Source organism: Pezoporus flaviventris, unplaced genomic scaffold (assembly GCF_033815535.1).
Source record: "Pezoporus flaviventris isolate CSIRO_AGI_PZ_B2104156 unplaced genomic scaffold, CSIRO_AGI_Pfla_v1 ptg000066l, whole genome shotgun sequence".
Classification (NCBI taxonomy): Eukaryota; Metazoa; Chordata; class Aves; order Psittaciformes; family Psittacidae; genus Pezoporus; species Pezoporus flaviventris.
The window spans coordinates 1995741-2017411 of NW_026892614.1; the positions used below are offsets into that span (position 1 = coordinate 1995741).

At 35.9% G+C, this 21671-nt stretch overlaps 2 protein-coding genes across 8 annotated transcripts in view; one reads left to right on the forward strand and one right to left on the reverse strand.

Annotated features, from left to right (window-relative positions):
* Positions 1-10574, reverse strand: part of DNAH8 (dynein axonemal heavy chain 8) — a 140803-nt gene extending 130229 nt beyond the window's left edge. For 4 of the 5 annotated variants that reach the window (XM_061470910.1, XM_061470913.1, XM_061470912.1 and 1 more), the window contains exons 1-9: positions 10330-10574; positions 9555-9689; positions 8241-8325; positions 7350-7498; positions 5785-5974; positions 5256-5419; positions 4159-4335; positions 3740-3853; positions 1266-1373 (exon numbers count right to left, since the gene is read on the reverse strand). In XM_061470910.1, the coding sequence (XP_061326894.1) occupies positions 1266-1373; positions 3740-3853; positions 4159-4335; positions 5256-5419; positions 5785-5974; positions 7350-7498; positions 8241-8325; positions 9555-9689; positions 10330-10572 (1365 nt within the window). In that variant the 5' untranslated portion in view covers positions 10573-10574. Of the gene's footprint in view, positions 1-1265; positions 1374-3739; positions 3854-4158; positions 4336-5255; positions 5420-5784; positions 5975-7349; positions 7499-8240; positions 8326-9554; positions 9690-10329 lie in introns of those variants that run through there. The other variant, XM_061470914.1, reaches the window with a different exon arrangement.
* Positions 10575-12625: 2051 nt separating this feature from the next.
* Positions 12626-20867, forward strand: GLO1 (glyoxalase I). Of its 3 annotated transcripts, none has more exons than XM_061470917.1 (6): positions 12626-12803; positions 13644-13726; positions 14977-15117; positions 15851-15918; positions 17537-17649; positions 19657-20867. In XM_061470917.1, exons 1-5 carry the CDS (start codon positions 12651-12653, stop codon positions 17635-17637), a joined length of 546 nt encoding a protein of 181 aa, XP_061326901.1. In that variant the 5' UTR covers positions 12626-12650; the 3' UTR covers positions 17638-17649; positions 19657-20867. The 3 variants fall into 3 exon arrangements, with proteins under 3 accessions (XP_061326901.1, XP_061326899.1, XP_061326900.1); XM_061470915.1 differs by having other exon boundaries at positions 17537-17626; XM_061470916.1 differs by having other exon boundaries at positions 12671-12811; positions 17537-17626.
* The last annotated feature ends 804 nt before the right edge of the window (positions 20868-21671 follow it).

The following is a 21671-nucleotide window of genomic DNA, read 5'->3' on the forward strand; positions in this document are numbered from 1 at the left end:
GACAAACATCCTAAGGAGAGAACATTCTACTTAACCACAAAAATCCAAAGTTTGTAATGACAGAGAGAGAAAGAGGAGTATGGCAGTGAATGCAGATGCAGAAAACATACTTTGGAGAATAGCTACAGGTATTTTGTATATTGTATTATATACAATCTATTTCGGCTACTAAATAATGTGAACAATTCAAAACAGTTCTTCTGACACACAAGATTATTGTAAGCAGGTCTTAAGAATTCCTAACTGAATAATGACTGAAAACTACTGCACCAAAGGCAGCCTCACACTGTAATACAAGAACCGGTGAAGTTGCAGATAGGACCTCCAGCATCACCTCTCATGATCTTTAAATGAAAGCATACAGTAAGGGGGAACTCAAGCCACTGGATTAGAATAGAGCTTTTCCTTTGCTATTTCTTTTCTACAGCTTCATGTAAGCAGCTTGTTATTAGCCTCTGTAGTAAAATGCTCAATGCCTTAGACTATTACATAGACTATAGCATGCTTCAATATGCAAACATAAAAACAATTATGTAACAGGCAATATAAACATTGCTGCATAATCCGTAACTAAGATCTGATGAACGCAAACCAGCCAAAGCCACGGATAAATATAGCCTCACAAAAGCACATAAAAAAGTGGTGCAATGAGGGTCTACTATGAACTTCCCCTCTGTGTTTACCAAAGTCTTTTAGTTATGCAGGATTTCTTTGCTCTAAAACCATTACACAAACAATCTTTTCCGGCAGTGAATACCTGGATTCTACAAAAGACACTGGTATAAGTACCTAGATGGTCTTAATTTTCTGTTTAAGATGGCAAAGTTTATGATCTCAGATTCAATTAACTATTCAAGTATGACATGCTTCTGGAAACAGGAACTTTTTGTCTTTCACACCTTTTGGAGTAATAGCCTAGGCAGATTGATGATCCAATTAAGTCTTCAAGGCAGATAATGAAAGAATCTTTTTGGATTCAGTGATTTAGGAAGCAACTGAGAAGATTAATTCAGATCTGAAGATTAATCAAGAAGATAAAAAAAAATAAATTTTGCTGAACCAAGAATAACACCAAAGTTCCTTCCAGAAGACAAGTCTCTGATCCAAGTTCTATCTTCTCCTGATCAATTCTACTTCATTTCCCATGCAGACACCTACTATTTTTTACCATTTTTTAACAAACATCCTACTGATTTTAACAAAATGAGTTTGTTTCCTGAAAAAAATTACATTTTTATAATGACTATTATACCTCATATGTTTACCTTTATAAACAATGATGTTATTCTCTCAGAAGTATTGTAATATCTTGAAAGACGGTGAATCATTTGTATAGCATTTACTAAGTTTGGTATTCCATGTATCACTGACACCTTAAAGCAAAGTTTTTAGAAAAATAAATTATTTTGTAGTCTTAGCAACAATATTTTTACTCTATTGACAACTTCTAAATTACATTTTTCCCTAAATCACATGAACCAATCTTCAAAATGCCATAGCATCGCATCAAAAGGTTTTGTATTGAAAAAATAAATAAATAAACAACACAAAAAACAGCAGCTAATCACACTCAATATATTTTTAAACTTCAACTAATAAGAACAATAAAACTCATTGATGATTTGGTGAGAAATCAAATTAAAAGGCATTGCTACTGATATTTTAATGTGCTATTTTGATGATCAAAATCAAACTGATTCAAAAAGTACAAGTTGCATTTTTTGTTATAAAAGAAGTATTCTTCTGGCAGATGACAGTGGTTGTGATTAACACTTTTATTTTACTTCAAGAACAGCTGCTAAATGCACTCTGCTATCACGTTGTGATAGCAATCATAACATAAAACGTTCCATTCAAACATTTCACAGAACTCATGAAGTAATTGTCACAATGTTAATTTCACTAGAGTACCTAATTCAGTCAACATATGAAACATCTAAATCTTTCACACAATTCATGAAATAATTGTTCACATTATTAAAATCAAACCACAGTATTAGAAGCACTGCACAATTCGATCACTTCCAAAGTATTTTGGAAGAGGAAAACAGAGTTAAAAATGATAATTCATTACCAGTGACTTAATCCGATTTGCAATTCTCAACATTAAGAAAAAGTAATTTTGATTGTCACCCCTCAGAGAAGCCAGGCTTCTGGAATTAACTTTTGGCTGCATAAAGCACACTAGTACTGTGTATAGATACAGCAGGCATTTGTATCTGGCAGAAGAGTGCGAAAGAAAGGTATAAAAACAACCCTCAGTGTCGGTCACCCCACTTCCCAGAATGGAATCAGGAGAGTCTGAGTCTACTGAGTTTTTTTTAATCCTTCACCAAAACAACCAACGCAAACTCCTGCATAGCGAACTGTACAGATTCAAAGCCCCAGCTTATACATACAGTCAAAATTTTCATATAGTAACCCACTTCAGCTACAAATGTGACTATGTGTGATACTGCATTCACTAAATGCTGTATTGATGCACATACTAAATATCATATTAAATCTGCAGGTAACCCATTCCCAAGCCACTAATATTTAAAATACTTTTCAGCATCAGATATTAAATTCAACTCGATCCAAAATGTAGTTCTTTATTAATACAGAATATATTTAACTTGTATATAACTATTTTCAAGTTGAATACCATAGAAAATCCTACCTAAATTATCTTGATCTCAATGTTTTAGGAGACGAAACAGAAATACAGATGTATCAACATTTTCCCCAACTAAATCAAGAACTATAATTAACTATCCTGTATTAGTAAGATAATGAAATTTTTAATGCATTTCCAAATGTCTGTCTATGTTTAAGATAACAGAAGTTTTATCTTCATGACACCTACAAAGCAGCTCATCACTATGGCCTGGTACCTGGCACCCTCTAGTGATACTCTGAAAAGCTGAAGGTAAACAGCTTAATAATACTGCTCCTTTTTCCCCCCTCTTCTACTATTCCATGCAGTATCAGCTTTACGTCATACAGTATCACAGTCTTTTTTGCTTTCCCCCAGTTAAAATTCTGTAGTAGGATCCTAAGCTGCCAGAAATTCAGAAGAAACTCAACACTTCCTGACAGAGGACAGGAGGCATGTAGGACAAAACATGGAGTACTAAAAACTAAAGCAGAACATGCAACTTTTCCTAGGGTATTTCCTCCTTCCATCCTATTCTGCAACAATCATTAGAAATTTGTATCTCTTATAATAATTAACTGTTAATACACATGGGCAACCAATTATTTAATTTCTGAGTAGCTGGTTCTTCTGCAAATAGAAGTGCCTAATACTGCTTTTAATATCAAAATATTATTTTACTCATTTGGGACGTCATTAGGTTCATTATGCTCTACATAACCGAATTTTTGGTACTTTGGTTACAGATGGGTGATTATTCATTGACATATGGAATTTTCATTGAAAGACATATTTTGAGACTCTTGTACTATAAAATACGTATCTGTTTTAGCTCACATTAAAAATAATATTGCAGCAGGACTGACTTACTAGGAAATCATGTGTGCTTATATTTAATGTGTATTTTAAAATATCATATTTTATGTAATGCACAGTAAACTAATGCTTTAACATTTAGCTTGACACGTGTTTAGAAAAAATCAGAAAAAATAGAAAGTGACATGATGAAAATTCAAGCAAATACAAACAAGATCTCTTTTGCTCTGGGCATTCTATGTAGATACCTAAACTATGCTTAAAAATGATGAAAGACATACTTACAAGGTCATAGTTATAAAGGGGCTGACAAACTTTTTCAAGTATGCCTAAGTATTTCACATTATCTTTTGCTTCATTTGCTGCATCTGTGATTCTGGCTTCTAACTCTCGCCACATCTAAAGGGAAAACAGTACTGTAAAAAACCTCAAACTATATCTTTAACTTGCACTGATTTGCCAGAAGTAAATCTTGGTAAATTAATTTTTAAAAGCCATTGTCAAACCAGGCAATAAAAGCTACTTTCATTTATGATAATTTTGTCTGAATGTCTAGTTCTTTCTCTTAGTATATTATGCACACCAGCATCATACCTAAATTTTCCTCTCAATTCTTCTCAGGAAACCTCTCTAGGGTGCAATGAAACAAAATAAATATTGCAAGCTTTGTCCACTACAGCAAAAAACAACATAAAAAAAATTACCTGTAGTACTTTAGAATGTCCAACATTCAGCACATTAACGACAGCTTTGCAGTCTGGTCCTTTGATCTGCTCAATAATAGAATTTAATTTAGCAGACATAGATTTCCAGTGCTGTAGTTCAGTCAGTGGACCTGAATTATCAGCTTCTCTCCTCATCTGCTTACTCTCAATCAGAACCTACAACCAATTTGGAAAAAAAAAAAAAAAAGGAAAAAAAAAGAAGAAGAAGAAATGAAACACTGAGGATGCTAAAAAGGAACATATTTGCAGTTATAGACACATGAAAAAGGATACTTTTTCCAAATTGGAACCGAGGTCTGAACTGCACTTAATCATATTCTTAAACTGAAAAGAAGGAAACTAATATGTTTAACTGATGTCATTAAAAGGGTGAATCTCTGCATACACCTGTATTTTTCTTTAATCAGAATATATGGATTGAAATGCGCCAAATATAACTTCACATGTAAAAAACTTGAACTATTTTAACAAAAACATTAAATATCAATGTCAAAAATGTACTCATTTGTATGTTGATAAATGCATTATATATCTTTTACATTTTTATTCTCGTGAGCTAAAACCACTAAACACAGTATGCCTTTATAAGTAGAGCATGTCCCAGTCTACACAGACTGTGTACTTTGACAAAGGGTTCTGTGCTTTATCACAGAAGTCTCAGACACTAATTTCTGAGACCTTACCCCACAGGAAGATTTACACAGGATAAATGCCCTACTGGGCCAGGTCAAAGATCTTTGTAAGAGCAGTATCGCATAGCATGACTGGCAGCAGAAAATTAACAGGTAATATGCATAGAGTATACCTAACTGTACACAGTGCGGTCCTCACCAGTGTTATAACTCCTGCATCCTTCTGTTCTCTTCTTCTTACTTTTTTTGTATCAGCTGTTCAGAAACCCTTACTCTTGCTAGACTGTAAGTTCGTAGGGCTTACAGACTACCTACTTATGCATAGAAGTGAAGCACTTGTATTACTCAGGTGGTAATGCAGCTGAAGTCTTCATCTAACTTCATGCAAGTCTCATATAAATATCTATCTCCATATTGGATTGAAGTGTTAAAATAACAACCTACCTGCTCAATTTGTCTATACCATATCATAAGTACTTCCTCTAGCTGGTGAACCTCATCAGGATTATTAGCTGCTGCAGCTACTTTCTCAAAGGACTGGAGTTGAGAAAAATTAATGTAATCTGTTACTTCCAACTCAACAGTTCCTTCAATGCTTATCATAGCCCCTGGGAAAAAAAAATAAAGTGATTGCAAAGCCAGACCAATTAAGACTTTAAAATTAATTTCTGCCTGTGTAAGCAACTGAAATTTGGGAATATTCTGCAGTCACTGTTATTTCAACATAACAGCCATTTTACTGGACTCATATAAAGCAGAAAATTACTATATATTAGGTGTTTCTTCCTAAAAGCAATATATCAATGTTTTCTTCAGTAAATAATCTACCCATGTATTTATTATGCAAGTAATTGATCATTTAATTCTTCCTTGCAGAATGTGAAAAGTTCCATACCTATGTGTTACAGCCTTTAAATGGAATTTCTTAAGGAGAATTCCTCTAGTTTGGCCGCTTCCTAAATGCAATGCTTACCCTCTAGAAATGAAATGTATCTCTTAATTGTTTCCACGAAGTTCTGTTTGGTTTTTGTATCCTTTTTGCTCTGACTTAAAGCACCCCAATTACTTGTTTTGAGGATGGCAGGGAGAAAAATCTTTTGTATCATATTCTTAACTCCACGTAGGAGTCCTTCAGTGGCATCCAAAACACCAAAGAATATATCCTGCATTGTAACCAAATGATTGTTAGTAATGCAGTAATTTAGGATTGAAAGAGTCATGTAAAATCTGTGCTTTTTTTTTTTTTTATAAAGGCACTCCAATGCGCCAATGAAAACTTTAACTTAAGGAGACAAAATCCTTTCAAAATACTGATACCTCCCCCATGACCATAAGATTCTGTTTTCAATTAAAAAATGCAAGTCAACAATAATTTAATACAGTTATAAAATGCTGTCCGGTTACATTTTCATAATTTCATTATTATTTCATAATTTTAGTTATTTCCCTATCACACAGAAGTTTGGAAATTTTAAAATAGTACACAATTAAAAATATTCTAAATGTCCCCATCTACCATTAGGAACTGAGTAAAAAGATGTAAGTAGCAAAAATGCTCTGAATGTACATATCTGAAAGTATTTTAGAAGCTATTATGTACATGAAGGTATATTGCTATGGATCAGATTAAATTATTGTCTACTCTCCAAAACTAAACTTTACAAGTTCTGACTATATTTAATATTCCAACATTTTAACTGTCCTTCAAGTCAGCAAATGTTAACATACTTCATATAACAAACTTCCTAAACATAAATTTCTCATCACTTCAATGAATTTAATGGAAGAGTAATATTTATGACCAATATTGAGACTCTTGATAACGACAGATCTTATCTCTTACTTCTAATAGTGCTTTACTCTTTTCTTAGCTTCAAAAAGAAATAAAATATTTTAAATATAAAATATAAAGTATATAAATTAGTAATGGCTTTTCTGTCTGAAGAATTTCAAATTATATTAATTAGAAGATACAAATACAGGGCTGATTCTAATCAATTTACAATCCCTTCAGCACAAGTATTATGATGTGTAGTGATAACTGAGAACAAACCCCATGCTCATCTAAGAATTTGTCTTGTAAAGCAGAAAAACCCATGCTACATAATCTACATACGATAAATGTGCATTTCACGCATTCAAAGACACATAAAATAAAAAGGTACAAGTAAACTTTTCCTCTCCTGGTATTTGCAATAAAGTCTTCTCAGTGAGTCCTTCTACCTTAAAGATTTTGATGACATCTAAAATGTACTTAGCAGCATTAAACTCTTCAAAAATAGCAAGGAGAAATTAACCTAAATGCTGACTTTAGCAAAAGTCCTGTAAAACACTGAATTCACAAGATAGCCTAGTATTTGCTGAAGTAATAAAGCTATTCACTGTCTACCCAAAAAGCAAAGCAAAGAGCATGTGAATAGCTTAACATTCAAAAAACAGTTACCAGAAACTTTAGTTATATGACAGTAGTGAAACAAATAATGAAACAAAATAGCTACTTCTGAAGTATTTGTTTTTTTTTAATGTATGAAAGAATACCTCGTGTATAGTTTTTACATTTATAGGGTTGTCATTCTTGAAACGAACAAAAAAAAAGCATTGTCCTATGAATTTGTCTGGTGTATCATCCACATACAATCGCATCATTTTACTTCCTTTTGCAACTCCTGGAATTGTCCGACCACATTCTGAAAAGCATTTAATACGTGTTACTACTTTTAAAAGCAAGGATACTATAAAATTATTAAATCAGCATAGTGAAATAAAATTCAACATAGAAATAATTCATTTTCTTCTTTTCTAAGAGAACGAAAACCAGCAGAATTCATGGCTGTAATCGGCCACACATTTAAAAATCTACACCAAAGATGTAATGTCTTACAAAGCAAATCTGGTGCATTGTACTGTGTTGAAATGGGAATTTGCTCAGGCCCATCATTCTAGGTTAACTTGCTGGTGACTGAGGTACTTTGTTTATTCACATGCACCCTATGAGGCAAGATATCACGCCTAAGCAAGAAAACAAGAAAATATGAAATACCCTCAGGACCTCTGGGGATCACTGTATACAATTTGATTATTTTATAAATACTATTCTATAAATAGGTAAGGTAACAGCATGTTAATTGCTTTGAGAATCATTAGGGTTTTTAGACATTACATTTTAATTCTCTACTGATCATGTGAAAATGAAAAAAAATCAAATTTTTATTTCAAACATTTATTTGTAATAAATGCAAATTCATACAGGTTTTTTCAAAGTGCTTTCTAATGAACTAAACAATTTGACTTGAAGCAAACATTTAAAATATGAATTGTCAGTCCTCATTGCAGAAGGCTGCAAAATTATGAACAAGCGAAAAACAGGTTTTATTCTGGAAACATTAAACAAAATTGTATCTGCCTCTGCTAACATCATTAAAAATTTACCTATTCCTGGTGCTTCTCCTTCTTGATAGAAAATTTTTAATGCTTTACTTCCTCTCTTGGCAAAAAAAGAACTAAAGGCTTCCAACTGTTAAATCAAAAAGTAAATACTTGTTACTCAAAATATTTTTATGTGCCCTTAAGACAAGCAAAAGTAATTTGACCATTCCACTGTTAAAAGTTTTAGTGGCATGTAATGTTTATCCTCAAATACTGTGAGGAGTTACAAAACAACATTATAATTATTTCAAATATTGCTTTCAAGTACTTATCTTGCTCACAAAGGTGGCCTAGTTCCTAATAACTCTAATGTTTTTGGTCCTCTCCAGTAATGCAGAGACACTGAAGGATATGCTGTCACTAACAGAATCTGTAAGTCTCAAGTATCAAATAAAAGTTAACTAGTCATAACAGACTTAGAAATACACACAGCAGATCTGCAGTACTTGATACACTTTGCTACTGCTACTCTACCCCTAAATGTAAAAGATGAATTTGTAAAAGACGAGTAACATCACACTTGGGAATTTTAGTGTGGAGACATGAATGGTGTTAGGAAAATGAGTGACACCCAAGTGGGACAGTATTTAAACTTATTCTTTTGAGAAGACAATGTTATGTGAAAATAAAAAAACTAAAAGCAAGCCAGCTCTAGAAATGCATGCTGCGATTTCATTTTGTTTAATAGGCGGTAGTGAATAACAGGGTTAAAACTGAGAAAAGTACAGAAAAAAATCCTCCCAGAATAAAGAAAAAATGGTAAACTGCTGAAAGGGTAGCGACAAAAATCAGAAAAAGATTCACTACTACAAAAAGCACTCCAACTTGAGAGGAAGAGAAAGTAACTTTTGGTCTTCTATGATTTTACACAGGAGGCATGACATGAGCTGTGTCTCTATGTCTACTTATTCTGTAAATAGCTTTCAGTCCACATGGTGCGAACATTCACTGTCTGAATACACAGACAGGCTAATGCTCTAAAGAGTAAAACTTAACTCATGGATGTCAAAGACATGACATGTATTTGGGAGTTTACTAAATGAGAATTTGTTAAAGGACAATGTTGACACAGCCTCAGGAGTCTAAACTGTTTATAAATAAACTAAAACTGGAAAATTTCCAACCATAAGAAGTTTTCAGATGGTCCTGGTGACAGGACAGGAAAAAGAAAACCAACAACAAACCCATGAAGTTAAGGTGATCTAAAACTATATACCATTTAGAAACTGTTAAAAAAAGAAATGTTAGCTGATTGTCAACACTTAAAGCATCTCTGTGTTGTGTAAGCATATCAACAAACATATGGGACAGACTCACCGAAGGGGCATCCAAAATCATTTCTTCCACAGTTTCTAAGTCTAAACCTAGCCTGATACTGAGAACTTCAAATATGTATTTATAGGAAGCATCAACTTTTGTCTTTCGATTTTCTCTTGCTTCTTTGTATTGAGCCTAAAGCATTAAACACATCTTTCAAGTTAAAAATACACAGTGACCACAAGAGTGACCTGCTACTTAACTCGCAACTAACGCTAAAATTTGTCTTGTACACTACATAACTACCCTGCTCTTAAAAAAATCTAAATTTTCAGAGATTAATATAAGAATGAATTATTAGAATTATTATAAAATGTGAAGTCAATTCTGAGGGTATGTCAAAGAAAAGCAAACATTAAATATACTACTACTAGTTTTTAAGATATTTGTGTGAAATGTTAACTAGTTTTATTTTTCACAATCAATATTTCAATTTATTATACTAATCCAGAAAGGCAGCAACATCAATTTAAAACCAAAGCATCTAGAGTGGGTAAATATTTGAAGGAACTAAGCTGGGTACAGCTTTGCTTCAGGGTAAATTATTCAGCTAATATCTCCTGTTTCCTTCCTCTGTTACTTTAAAATAAAACCTTAAAATACTACAAACACAGGAAACAAAGACTCATTTTCTACCAGAAATCATTTAATAAAAGAACTGAGTATAAACAAAAAAGAAAGAAAAAGAAAAAAGGAACAACAAATACAAACTGAATTTAGTCAACTGAGAAAAGAAACAGAAATTTATTTTAAAACCTATGGTTGAATACTAAACCTGTTTTTCTTTTAAAATTTCTTGCAAGGACAGAGATCCATCAGTGCCCCAGCAAAATCTAGACAACTTTCGGCTTGCAGCAGAAAAAGAGTCTAGGGAAGAGGAAAAGCTTGTTAGGTTTTGACTAAGGCAAAGAGATCTGGATGCAGTATCTTCTAGCATAAAACTCTCTGCACTGGGAATAGGGCTAGCCGCTTCTCCACTGCTTAAACTTTCTCTGTATCTTTTTCGTGCCCCCTCCATCTTGAAATCTGAAAAACAAAATAAAAACAACAAACCAAAACCATTTACAACAATAGAGATTTTTCAAAACTATCTATAAATATATACATATATATAAACTTAAATGTGTTATTCAGTGTGCTCAAATCTACACATGGACTGAGGGACTAGTCTTAAAGCACTGTAATCACCACTACAGCGATACCTGAAGTCCCTACTTCAGGTCTAATTTTTCCTCAAAAAGTAGCTTGTTCAGTTTCACAGGGATGTTGTATGGAAGAAACATTTTATAAAACAAATGTTGACATATACTAAGGTTATACCTAGGGTAACAGCTGAAACAAAAGCACAGAAATCACTATTCTATTCAGAGCACTATTACCATAAGGATTAAAACAACCATCAGGAACTACCGGGTAGCTCTTAAGAAGCCTTAGGGCAGCCTGCTATACATGTAATTGTGTTATATACCCTCCTAGATGCTATTGCCTGATTCAGGATATAGAAAAGCAGAAGTGAGATAGACATGAAAAGGCTGCTGGTGCTGCACTATTAACTCCTTATTCTTGCCATAATTAGCTAAGTGAGCATGGTTCTCTGAACTCTGGCATGCAATCACCTGTTACAGAAAATGTTAATCTCTTTCTTAAAGTAAAAATACTAAGAAAAAAAAACGCAACACTTCAGCAAAGTCACAAAACAGGGAAAATTTAAAATTAGATTAACTCATGTTAATCTGACTGGTTTAGTCATCTCTAAGGTTAGCAGGGGTACTTTCCATGTCAACATTCAACCTGGAATAGGTTGGTTTTTAATCCTGCATTTTAACTGGTTCTCTTGGCAGCTGACACTTTCTCCTAAAGCTCTAGGTGAGAGAGGCGAGACTGCCACTAAAAACAAATGGCTTTCATTAAAAACAAAGACTACATTGTATCCTGGTATCTTCCTTGACTCTCTAAACATCTGTACTCAAGATGCCTGGTGGCTCATATGAGGTTTTCACACTTTCCAAAAACCAGCACGAACTCCAGCCGGCTACCTATCCTAGTTATAACAACAGATGTGCCTCCAGGACCTGTTTATGCAAGAAAAGGAAGTCTGGTTTCCAGGACAAGTCTCAGAAGGAGGATCAGGAGGGAAAGCAGAAGATTTCCAAGTATGGAGCACCAGAGATACTGACTTCTGGCTATCTTCTGAAAAGCCGAGGTGACTTAACCGGCACTTCTGCTTTGGTAGAGATAAGCAGGCGGCGAGGGGCACCGACCTGGCTAGAGCTATGCCTCAGAACGCGGGGAGAGGGGAGCACCCCCCCAACGGCATAGCCGCCTTCCGCTGTCGCTTTAGAAGGCAGGGCATGCGGTCCAACGCCTGCCGCGGGGCTCTGGCCAGATGAAATACCGTTAGCGGGGATGCCGTTAACGGGAGCCCGTAACGGCCGCGGCAGAGCTCGCGGTCCCCGCACCCGGGCGGCGCTGGGCCAGGTGCGCGGCTCGAGGCCTCTTCCCACCAGACCCGGCCCTGCCAAAGCTCGACCCGCTGGCCGTGACGGGCAGCGAAGAGCTCAGCGCAGCCCGGTGCTGTGAATCCTCTTGGCAGGGTTGGTATTACATGGCGCCTGTGGAAGTTACCGAGAAACGCATCCCGGATTCTACATTGCAGAGGCGATTTCACCTCAATTAAAGTGTACTTTTATTTATCATCCCCCCCCCCCACCGTGTTCAATCCCTTTTTTCTGGCGGAGTTTTCGGAAAGAAAGTTTCTTTAGACACGGAGTAGTTGTTTATACCAAGCGCCATCAAAAAGAGCGCACAAGGGGGCTGTAACGCGCCGAGCCGAGTTTCCAACCAACACAGTCACAAATCCCCGCTCCATCCGAGCTGGGCCCGCTATCGGCGCCTCTGCAGGCGCTGGTCCCGCACCCTCAAGCCTACGCGCAGCAGCTGAAGGGATCCCTCCTCAAGTGAGCGCGGGAAGACACATGGTTTCACGCCACTCTCCACCGAATTAATTCCACAGGCAAGGAGTTTCCTTCCCTTTGACGCATATGGAAACGAAGCGACAACACCAAACCTCACCAGGCACATCCGCGCCTAGCACCAATGAAATGCAGGCGGGGCATAGCGAAGCAGAGCACCGCCTTTCCGAGAGAGCTGTCTCCTCCTTCTACTCCTCTTCCGACATGGCGGTGCCGGCCGAGCTCAGCGGCCTCAGCGATGAGGCGGCCTATGCCGCCTGCTCGGAGCCGGATGCCAGTACGAAGGTAGGGTGAATGGGAGGGGGGGAATCAGAGTGTCCCGTGGTTGCCGGCGCCTGGCCTTGCGGCGGTGCCGCCGGTGTCTGTCCGTCCCGATGCCCTGCATTTTGCCCAGCGGACGTGCGGTGGATGGGAGGCGGCATGGGGGAGCGAAAGGGGTGGCCAGGGCTTGCCGGCCCAACTAAAAACGTACCCCTACGTTTTCATTTTTTACTAGGATACTTTGTAATTGCATTTAAGGTGTTCTGCGTCTGTCTTGTTTGTTTTAAATACATCTCTTTAGTTACGCTACCATTTGCTTTATGTCCACTTAAATTGTTAGCCCTTGGCACATAAAGTTATCTCATGGCTTTAGGAAAATACCCTCCTAGAATTGCAGGCAGGTTTTGAGGCCAAGACTGCCATCAGGCTTGACAGAAATTCAACATCTGTGGAATGATATAATAAACTCCTGAATTTAAATGCTCTGTCTGCAGTGAGGTCTGATGTCAAATATGCATGTGCCAGCTGTGCTCGCATACAGAGTGGTTCATGTGCAGTACAGCTCCATAAAAGAATAGTAAAGAATTATTCTTTTTTTTTTTAATAACACTGATAATATATGTTGAGTGATACCACTAGTAGTTTTGTTTTAAGCATTGTGTTACAAAGGCATATCTCTTCAAGACAAATCTGTATGCATAGGGTCGGGACAAAAGGTTTTATTTACACCTAATGTACCACTCTGCTTGTTACTTCTAAACCTGCTAGTTTTAGATTCATTATTAACTGGCATCTTTGTTAATGCCCATAAATAAATTCTGGTTGATGTATGAATAATAAGTATTTTTTTCCCCAGGATTTTTTATTCCAGCAAACAATGTTAAGAGTAAAGGATCCTAAGAAGTCACTAGATTTTTATACAAGAATTCTTGGAATGACGTGAGTAGAAGTTGCATGCCACAATAAGCTTGGGTTTGCCTACTGTTCTTCTGAGAAGCTTTTGTTATTGTGATGTAATTATACTAATTGGTCTCACAACAGTGGTGCCTATCAGCTGATGCTCAGTTGGATAGTCTGGCAGTCTCTGAGCACAACACAGTTAATGCTTAAGATGCAGATGAACTAATATTGGCCTTGACAAGAAATTTCTTAAATAGGTCACTAATTATCAGTGTACAACTTGATTACTTTCTCCTCACTGAACCTGCAGCTAACTGGTAACTTTTATGACAGCTCTTACAATTGCAATCACTGCTGTAAATCCTGGAATTAAGTTTTATGCTTATTCTCAGAGGTGGTTTATGATCACCTCTGGTCATAAGACAGTAAGGCAGTGGAAGCTAGAGACAAGGTCCAGACTCAGCCTTTTGAAGAAGGCTGTTGGGAGGCAGATGCAGTAGCCTAATATGTTTAAGCTAGGCTCTTCTTTGCACAGTATTGACATTTGAAATGAGTTATTTCAAATCAAAACTTTAACATATTTTTAAACATCCTGAAATGAGTCCAGATTAAAGAATCTGTTTCTACTTTAGTGAAGATGTGAGAAAATAAAAATGAAACTAAAATATAAATTAGATTAATTTTGCATGCGTGCTTGTTCTGGCTAAATATCCTACATACAAAATGTTTACAAGTATTTTTTAGTTTATGAAATTGTCACATACGTAATGGATTTTATCATTATACCTAGCTATTGAAATTGTAAAATTAATTAAAGGTATGTTTGTGTTTTAATCCTGCTGTGTTCTTAAACTGGTCTGATGCCAGTCCATTCCTTAGACTTGGTCAGTTTCAAAGTAAATATTTTTATTCCTTGGTAGTATTTTAAAGGATAAAAACAAAGATCTTCCTGAGGAAATACAGACAAGTAACAGAGTGGCAACCTCAAGATATGAGCTTTTGTATTGGCTTTGAGATTCTGTTACTGATAGTTTTGCTTTTAAGCATCCGATTTTCTTTTTTTTTTTGATTTTTTTTTTTTAATAGGTTTATAGTAGGTTTTGGATTGTTTCTATTTTATAGTTAAAAATGTAGCTATTTTAAGATGTGGATTACAGTCAGAAAGACACAAAAAAAAAACCAACAAAAACATGGCAAACTTGTTCCATGGGGGAAGCACCTTGGTTTATTTGCAAGCTATCTGATTACCTTTTTAAGTCACTATTTCAAAATATTTTTTTGCTATTTAGACTGCTTCAAAAATTTGACTTTCCTGCTATGAAGTTCTCACTCTATTTCCTGGGATACGAAGATAAAAATGATATTCCAAAGGACAAAACTGCGAGAACAGCTTGGACTTTCTCTAGAAAAGCTACACTTGAATTGACACAGTAAGTATTAATATAGTGGGAGATAACATTTAGCTAACAGTGATTAAACAGAAGTGGATGAGTGTAAATCCTGTTGGAGTGAATAAAAAAATGTAATCATTACTGTGGGGAAACATCTTCACTGTTCTATAGCTTTAACATATGGCTGAGATCTTGGATACTTGGCAAGCTTAATCTTTCCCTTTTCAGAGCTCTTTCAAATAGTGAAAGTGAATAGTGAATAGTGGTACATAAATATGAGATAATGCTTGCTATGTTTTGAGTATGCGTAGGGAAGTTACAGAATTTAACCGAAAGAGGTATTAAGTCAAAACATACACTTACCATAAAGGGGACAATTTGGTTAATGTTATTAATCATTGTAATTGTATAGGAGGAATCTCCCAAATACTCCATGGTCTTGCTTAACCTCAGGACCACTTGCTCTCACTGTTTGTTCCCCAACAATGGCTAGATTCATGCAGTGCAACCTTCTCTAATCTGAATGAGACAGAAGAGTTTCTGATTCATTCAGGTATAGAACCTGAATATTAGGGCTGTAAACATGACTAGATTAGAACTGGATCCCTAGGACCTGTGACCAAGGAAATTCTTGATAGTTTAATGAATGTAGCCAACAGCTGAAATTCTCTGGTTTCTTAGGAGAAAGAACTTACCCTCCTGAGGAAGCTGAACATTTAGGATTTGTTAATTTTGATGCTTTTCTTCAATGTGTAATAATTACTTCTTACAGCAACTGGGGTACTGAAAATGATGAAAATCAGTCTTACCACAATGGAAATTCAGATCCCCGAGGATTTGGTAGGTCTTTAGTTTTGTGTTTGTAATTTTTAAGCTTTGGTTTATTGTGATTACATTTTTTTTCCTTGGGGAAAAATGGAACTTTAAATGATTTTTAGAATTGCATAAATTCTGTACATGCTGTAGCTTTTTTTTAAGAGAACTGTAGAGAAAATACTCTAAGCTTGTGTCATGGTTTAAACACAGCCATTAACTCAGAACTATGTAGCTGCTCGCTCCCCGCTCACTCCCCCCCCTTCCTTCCCCAGCTTCCGAAGGGATGGGGAGGAGAGTCGAAAGAATGTAACTCCCACAGGTTGAGATAAGAACAGTCCAGTAACTAAGGTATAACACAAAACCACTACTGCTACCACCAGTAATAAAAATAAGGAAAATAACAAGGGGCGAGAATACAATCGCTCGTCACCCGCCAACTGATACCCAGCCTGACAGAGTAGTGTTCTAGCCCTTCCGGGTAACTACCCCCAGTTTATATAGTGGGCATGATGTGCTGTGGTATGGAATACCTCTATGGCTAGTTTGGGTCAGGTATTTTGTCTCTGCTTCCTCCCAGCTTCCTCTCCTCCCTGGCAGAGCATGAGACTCACAAAGTCCATGGTCAGACTAAACATTCTGACCAGCAACTAAAACATTGGTGTTATCAGTGCTGTTCTGAGGCTGAAAGTCAAAACCACAGCACTGCACCAGCTACTAAGAAGGAGAAAAATGACTGCTGCTGCATGGATGAAAAGACTACTAGTAGGTTATTTGAAAGAAGACATATCAGCACAAAGAAAGAAGGGGACTTCAGTCTCATCCTTTATGTCTCTTCTTCCAGCATGTATGCTGTGAAAGATTGTGAAAATGGATAAATATGTTTCAGAGTAATAAGCCACAGTTACACTTTTTATAAAAAAATCTAATCCTTTGGCAAGCAAACCATGCTAATAGTAACTACAAAATGAAGAATAGTAATTGCTCTTTTCTTGTCAGAGTATCATGGTGTTTAGACTGATTTACATTTGGATTTCTATTTTATAATCCACTAGTTACTCATTTTAATCTGGAAGGAGAATTCCAGTTGCGTGTAGCAGTGAGGATAGTATTTGTATGGCTCAATTTGGTATTTTGAGTGTTTGAAAGGTCACTGGTTTGTGAAATAAGTTTGGTACTCCATCTAGCCACTTGACATTTAAAGCTTCTGAATCAATTTGTAAGCTTAGGCCTTGCATAGTGTTAGTCTCTACAAATACAGCATTAAAAATAGACTCCTTGTCCTGTTGAACTAAGCAAATACAACCAAATCCTGTTATGTGGTCATGCTTTGGGAAAATACAGATAAACCAGTGATGGAGAACCTTATTTTTTCCTACTCTAGATAATCTCATCTAAACAATATGAGCTACTTGAACTCTAAAGTTCCTATTTTAAAAGGCATTATCAAAAAGACAACTTTCTGAAGTTGTATAATGTTAATATCCTAAGTGCTCCTCTTTCTGGAAGCAATGTTTGTTTTCTATATCTTACGTGAACTGCAGTATGCAAACTTTTTGCAGAAGGTGAAATGCTGAGCAGACTGTTTCCTGGAACATCCAGCAGCACTTACAGTGAACTTCTCTCTTTTTATCTGGTTGCACAGGACACATTGGAATTGCTGTTCCTGATGTCAATAAAGCTTGTAAGAGGTTTGAAGAACTAGGAGTGAAATTTGTGAAGAAACCAGATGATGGTAAGTCTTGATCAGAAATACAAGTAATTTTTTTTTTCCTTTGTTTTTAATATATTATGTCTAGAAGATCTCTCTTGAAAACCGGGTAAGATATTTTCAGTTGTTGTCATTCTTAGGTGCTAGAACAAGTTATCCCAGCACCCTCTTACACACTGGGCAAAACTGAAATAGATCCATCTTGGTAAGAATTGTGTTATAGCTATGTGTCTTCTGCATGTAGTCTGACCTTCAGTAAAAGAGTTGATAGTTTATACTTCTGCCTAGAGTTACCACAGAATTTACTTTACCACAGACCAGATTCACACATCGCATCTGTTTGGTAATTATCATATGAAAATAAGATGACTTGGGAGATGTAACTACTCCCACCATTAAAATTGAGTAATTCCTGACTTCTCTGCCTATTTTTATTTAATACCACTTACTAGCTATTAGCATTTTAACTGTTCTGTCAGCTTTCACAGAAATAGCCTCATTAGTCTATATCACATTTGACTTGTACAACTTTTAGTAAAAACTGCATAATGTTTAGTTCAAATGTCTAGAGACAATGTCTATTTCAAAAGCCTAAAATGCAGAAATTAGTAGTGAGAAGTCTTTCATTTTTCAACTGGATTCTCCTTCATGAAGAGACCTTATGAGAGTTTTAGGACTGATGTATTCCAAGTGGACATCTAGTACTTAGCAGCATGCATAAATTTTAAATACTTCTCCCCGGTTATAGAAACTAGATGTTTGCCTGTAGTAAAGGTGGGTTGTGACGGGTTTTGTTTGGCTCTTGTTTGGTTTTGTTTTGCTTATAGATTGAAAGTAGCATTAGTACATGAAGCTTCAGTTCACAGGTATTGGAATTGATCTAGATTCCTTGCTAGAGGAATAAGAACAAGTAAAGCAATTTTCATCTTACTCACTGTGCTCTCAGCTGAAGCAAATGGTACAAGCATAGATGAAAACTTAACTTGGACACAGATTTATTGATATAAGAATTGAACTTCATATTCCCAGCATTTTAAAGTTTCTGAGCCCTTTGTAATTTGTTCAACACCTGAACCCTGGGAAAGGTGATACGAAAGATTCTGATTTTGATTCTGTATTTCTGCACAGCTCTAAGTACATAGGAGGGGAAGTTTACACTGTGAATGGAATAAATCACAGGAAAACTCTTAAGGCAGTCAAGGGGGGGCAGAGCAAAAGCTGTGTTTTAAAACGAAGAAATAAAATCAAAACAGCAAATGCCAAGGAGGAGGAAGAAATTTTGGAATTCACATTCATTGTCGAGCAGGCTAAGAGACCTAATGTTATTTTTTTCCCAAAATTACTGAATCAAACACCTATTGTTCTCAGAAGTTTTTGTAGTTAGAATATACTATGAGTTAGGTTGGTTCTGTTACAATAAATAGCCTAATAGAGCAAGCATAATTAAAAATGTGTGGTTAACATTTTCAGATAAAATCTTAAGCTGTGCTATCCTGATCTACTGTTGAAGAACAATTTTTGGGGACCTTGTTTTAATCTGTGATATTTTTTCCAAACAGTAAAAGTTAAAGCATTCCTGTCCTGCATTTCTCTGTTTTATGAAGTGATGCAACTGTGTACTATAAACCACATTGGGGAGGGAGGGGGAACAAACAAAAAACAGAAACAGAACTTCAGTGTGAATACAGGAATGATAGGAGATGAACAGGGCAGGGGAACACAGGATTTTATACTGGCAAAGCCAGTTCAAGAAAATTATGTCAAAACATCCTGGAGAACAAAAATGCTATTTAGAGGACTAATACTTACAAGGGCAATCGATAAAAGATAGAATTTCAAAGTGACTTTAAACTACAGCTTTGTAGATGGACAGTTTAGCATACAAAGATCTATTACTGATTTCAGACTTAGCTGTCTAAATTCAAACTCATTTTTATGCAAAACGGGGAAAAAAAAAGGAAAAAATATTTTTTCAAAGTAGTCATATTTGACATTAAGAATTAGTCATGTAGTCTTAACTTCATCTTGTTGCCTTTTTCTTTTCCCCCTCACAGGTAAAATGAAAGGACTTGCATTTGTTCAGGATCCTGATGGCTACTGGATTGAAATTTTGAATCCCAATCACATGGTGACTCTCACTTAGTTCTAATGAAGTATATTATATGAGACTCTCACTTTCAGTCCCCTGGAGAAAATCTGTAGCAGTGTTTATGAAAATCTCACTTAATGAAGAGGAATCAGTTGTGTTCAGAATCTCTTAAAACTATCTCCTGGGTCCTTGCTGTACTTGGATTCTTTTATTCCTGTCCTGTGATGCCACTTCAGTTTGTTCCCAATTATGAATACTCAACTGTTTTTTTTGGAAAAGCTCATACACAGATTCTCTTCTTGAATATTGATTATGTTAATATTTCACCAAGCCCTATCAAAAGATACATGATCAGAAATTCCCTGGCTCTCACACCCTTAAACTAACAACAAAACAAAAAATCCTTTGTTGCTACTGATGAGCTTCAACAAGGAAGAAAAAAAAAATACACCTTCAGAATATTTTTTTTAAATAATGTCAACACATCCTGAAGGCTTCATGCACAATATTGTAGAATATAAAATGTAGAAATAAAACATCAGACTGACTCGAGTACTAGTATGTTTATGAAAGTCCTTATCTTACTTGTATTATATCAGGCAGAACTCTTTATGGAGCAGCCTTGCCTAGAACAAGATACTTTGTGGAGGCAATAAATCAGTCCAGCAGAAAAAAATCAGTCTTTCAGCTTCTGGCTGCTGATTGACAGGCAAGATAAGAGGTCTCATAGTTGCTAACTTGCCTCTTGCTCCTTCTTGTCTCTTCCAGTGCTAGACAGAACTTGCTCATAATTTTTATTTCAGTGAAAGTCTGGGGCTATATTTAATTTAAATGCTGGGTACATTCTGCATTAGGAAATAAAAAATGAGTGCCTGAAAAAACAGCTTCCTACCAGTAGTGTCCTCACAAAAGCAATGATGATTACTGAAATGGTACCTGTAGACAGTAGGAAAACATGCAACATTTACGTATGTTGCACAGAATATTTGAATTAATGCTATTCCTCCTGTTACGAATGATGTAGACCATATCAGGTTTTGAAATCCTGTTCCTTCAAGAAAAAAAAACAACTCTTTGCCCTGTCTTACTATGGCTTGAATAGGCTATTATGACTAGTTAATGTAATGGCATTGCAATTCACTTCCAAGTAAAGCATTAGTGAAAACTACAAAATCACTTTAAAGGAGCATGACTTGTTGCTTTGCTAATTGTTGGAATCCTAGATAACTGAAAAGTTGTTTGGTTTGTTTCGTGGATTCTTACTTGAGAAGAAATCTGGTTATAAAAGAATAAATTGGGAGTATGGTAGTGAAAATAACTGTGTGACTTCCTTAGCAGGATGTTTTATTAACTTCATGGTAATGTGCAGAATTAATAGGTCAGTAACTCCTTGGCTTATAAATTAAACCAGAAATGTAGAAAGTACTGCATGTGATTCCTACTGTGCTAACACAGATGTTAATGACTTAAATGCTGAGTGTTGCTGTCCCGTCTCATCTGAAAAATCCTTAATTCTGTCTGCCTCATCTGAACAAGATAGCATATATGAACTCAATAATTTTAGAGCTCCACACGAAAAGTAATTCATAAAATTAATCAACGATGTTTACCCTTAGAAAATGAGTGAAACAGATTATACTTTATTGGAGCCTTAGGTGTCGGAATAAGAAATGGGAAAACTCTAAATGAAGTTGTCTAAAATTGAGTTTTATTTGTCAGTACATGTGTCATCTAAAGCTTTATGACCAAGGGGTTGGCAAGAAAAATCTTGGATTTTTACAAGCCTTTAACTTGGTGATTCTTAACAACCTAGTGTTCCATTCAGAATTGTTTCACTATACTTAAAAGCACAGGTGTGCTTTGACCCAATTGTATGGAATCCAGTAATTAAAACCCACATAGTTTGAAAATCTGATGAGTAAGTCAAAGGGTGTGCATACATAGGTCAGTGGAGAACTACACGAGGGGAAGCGGACTATG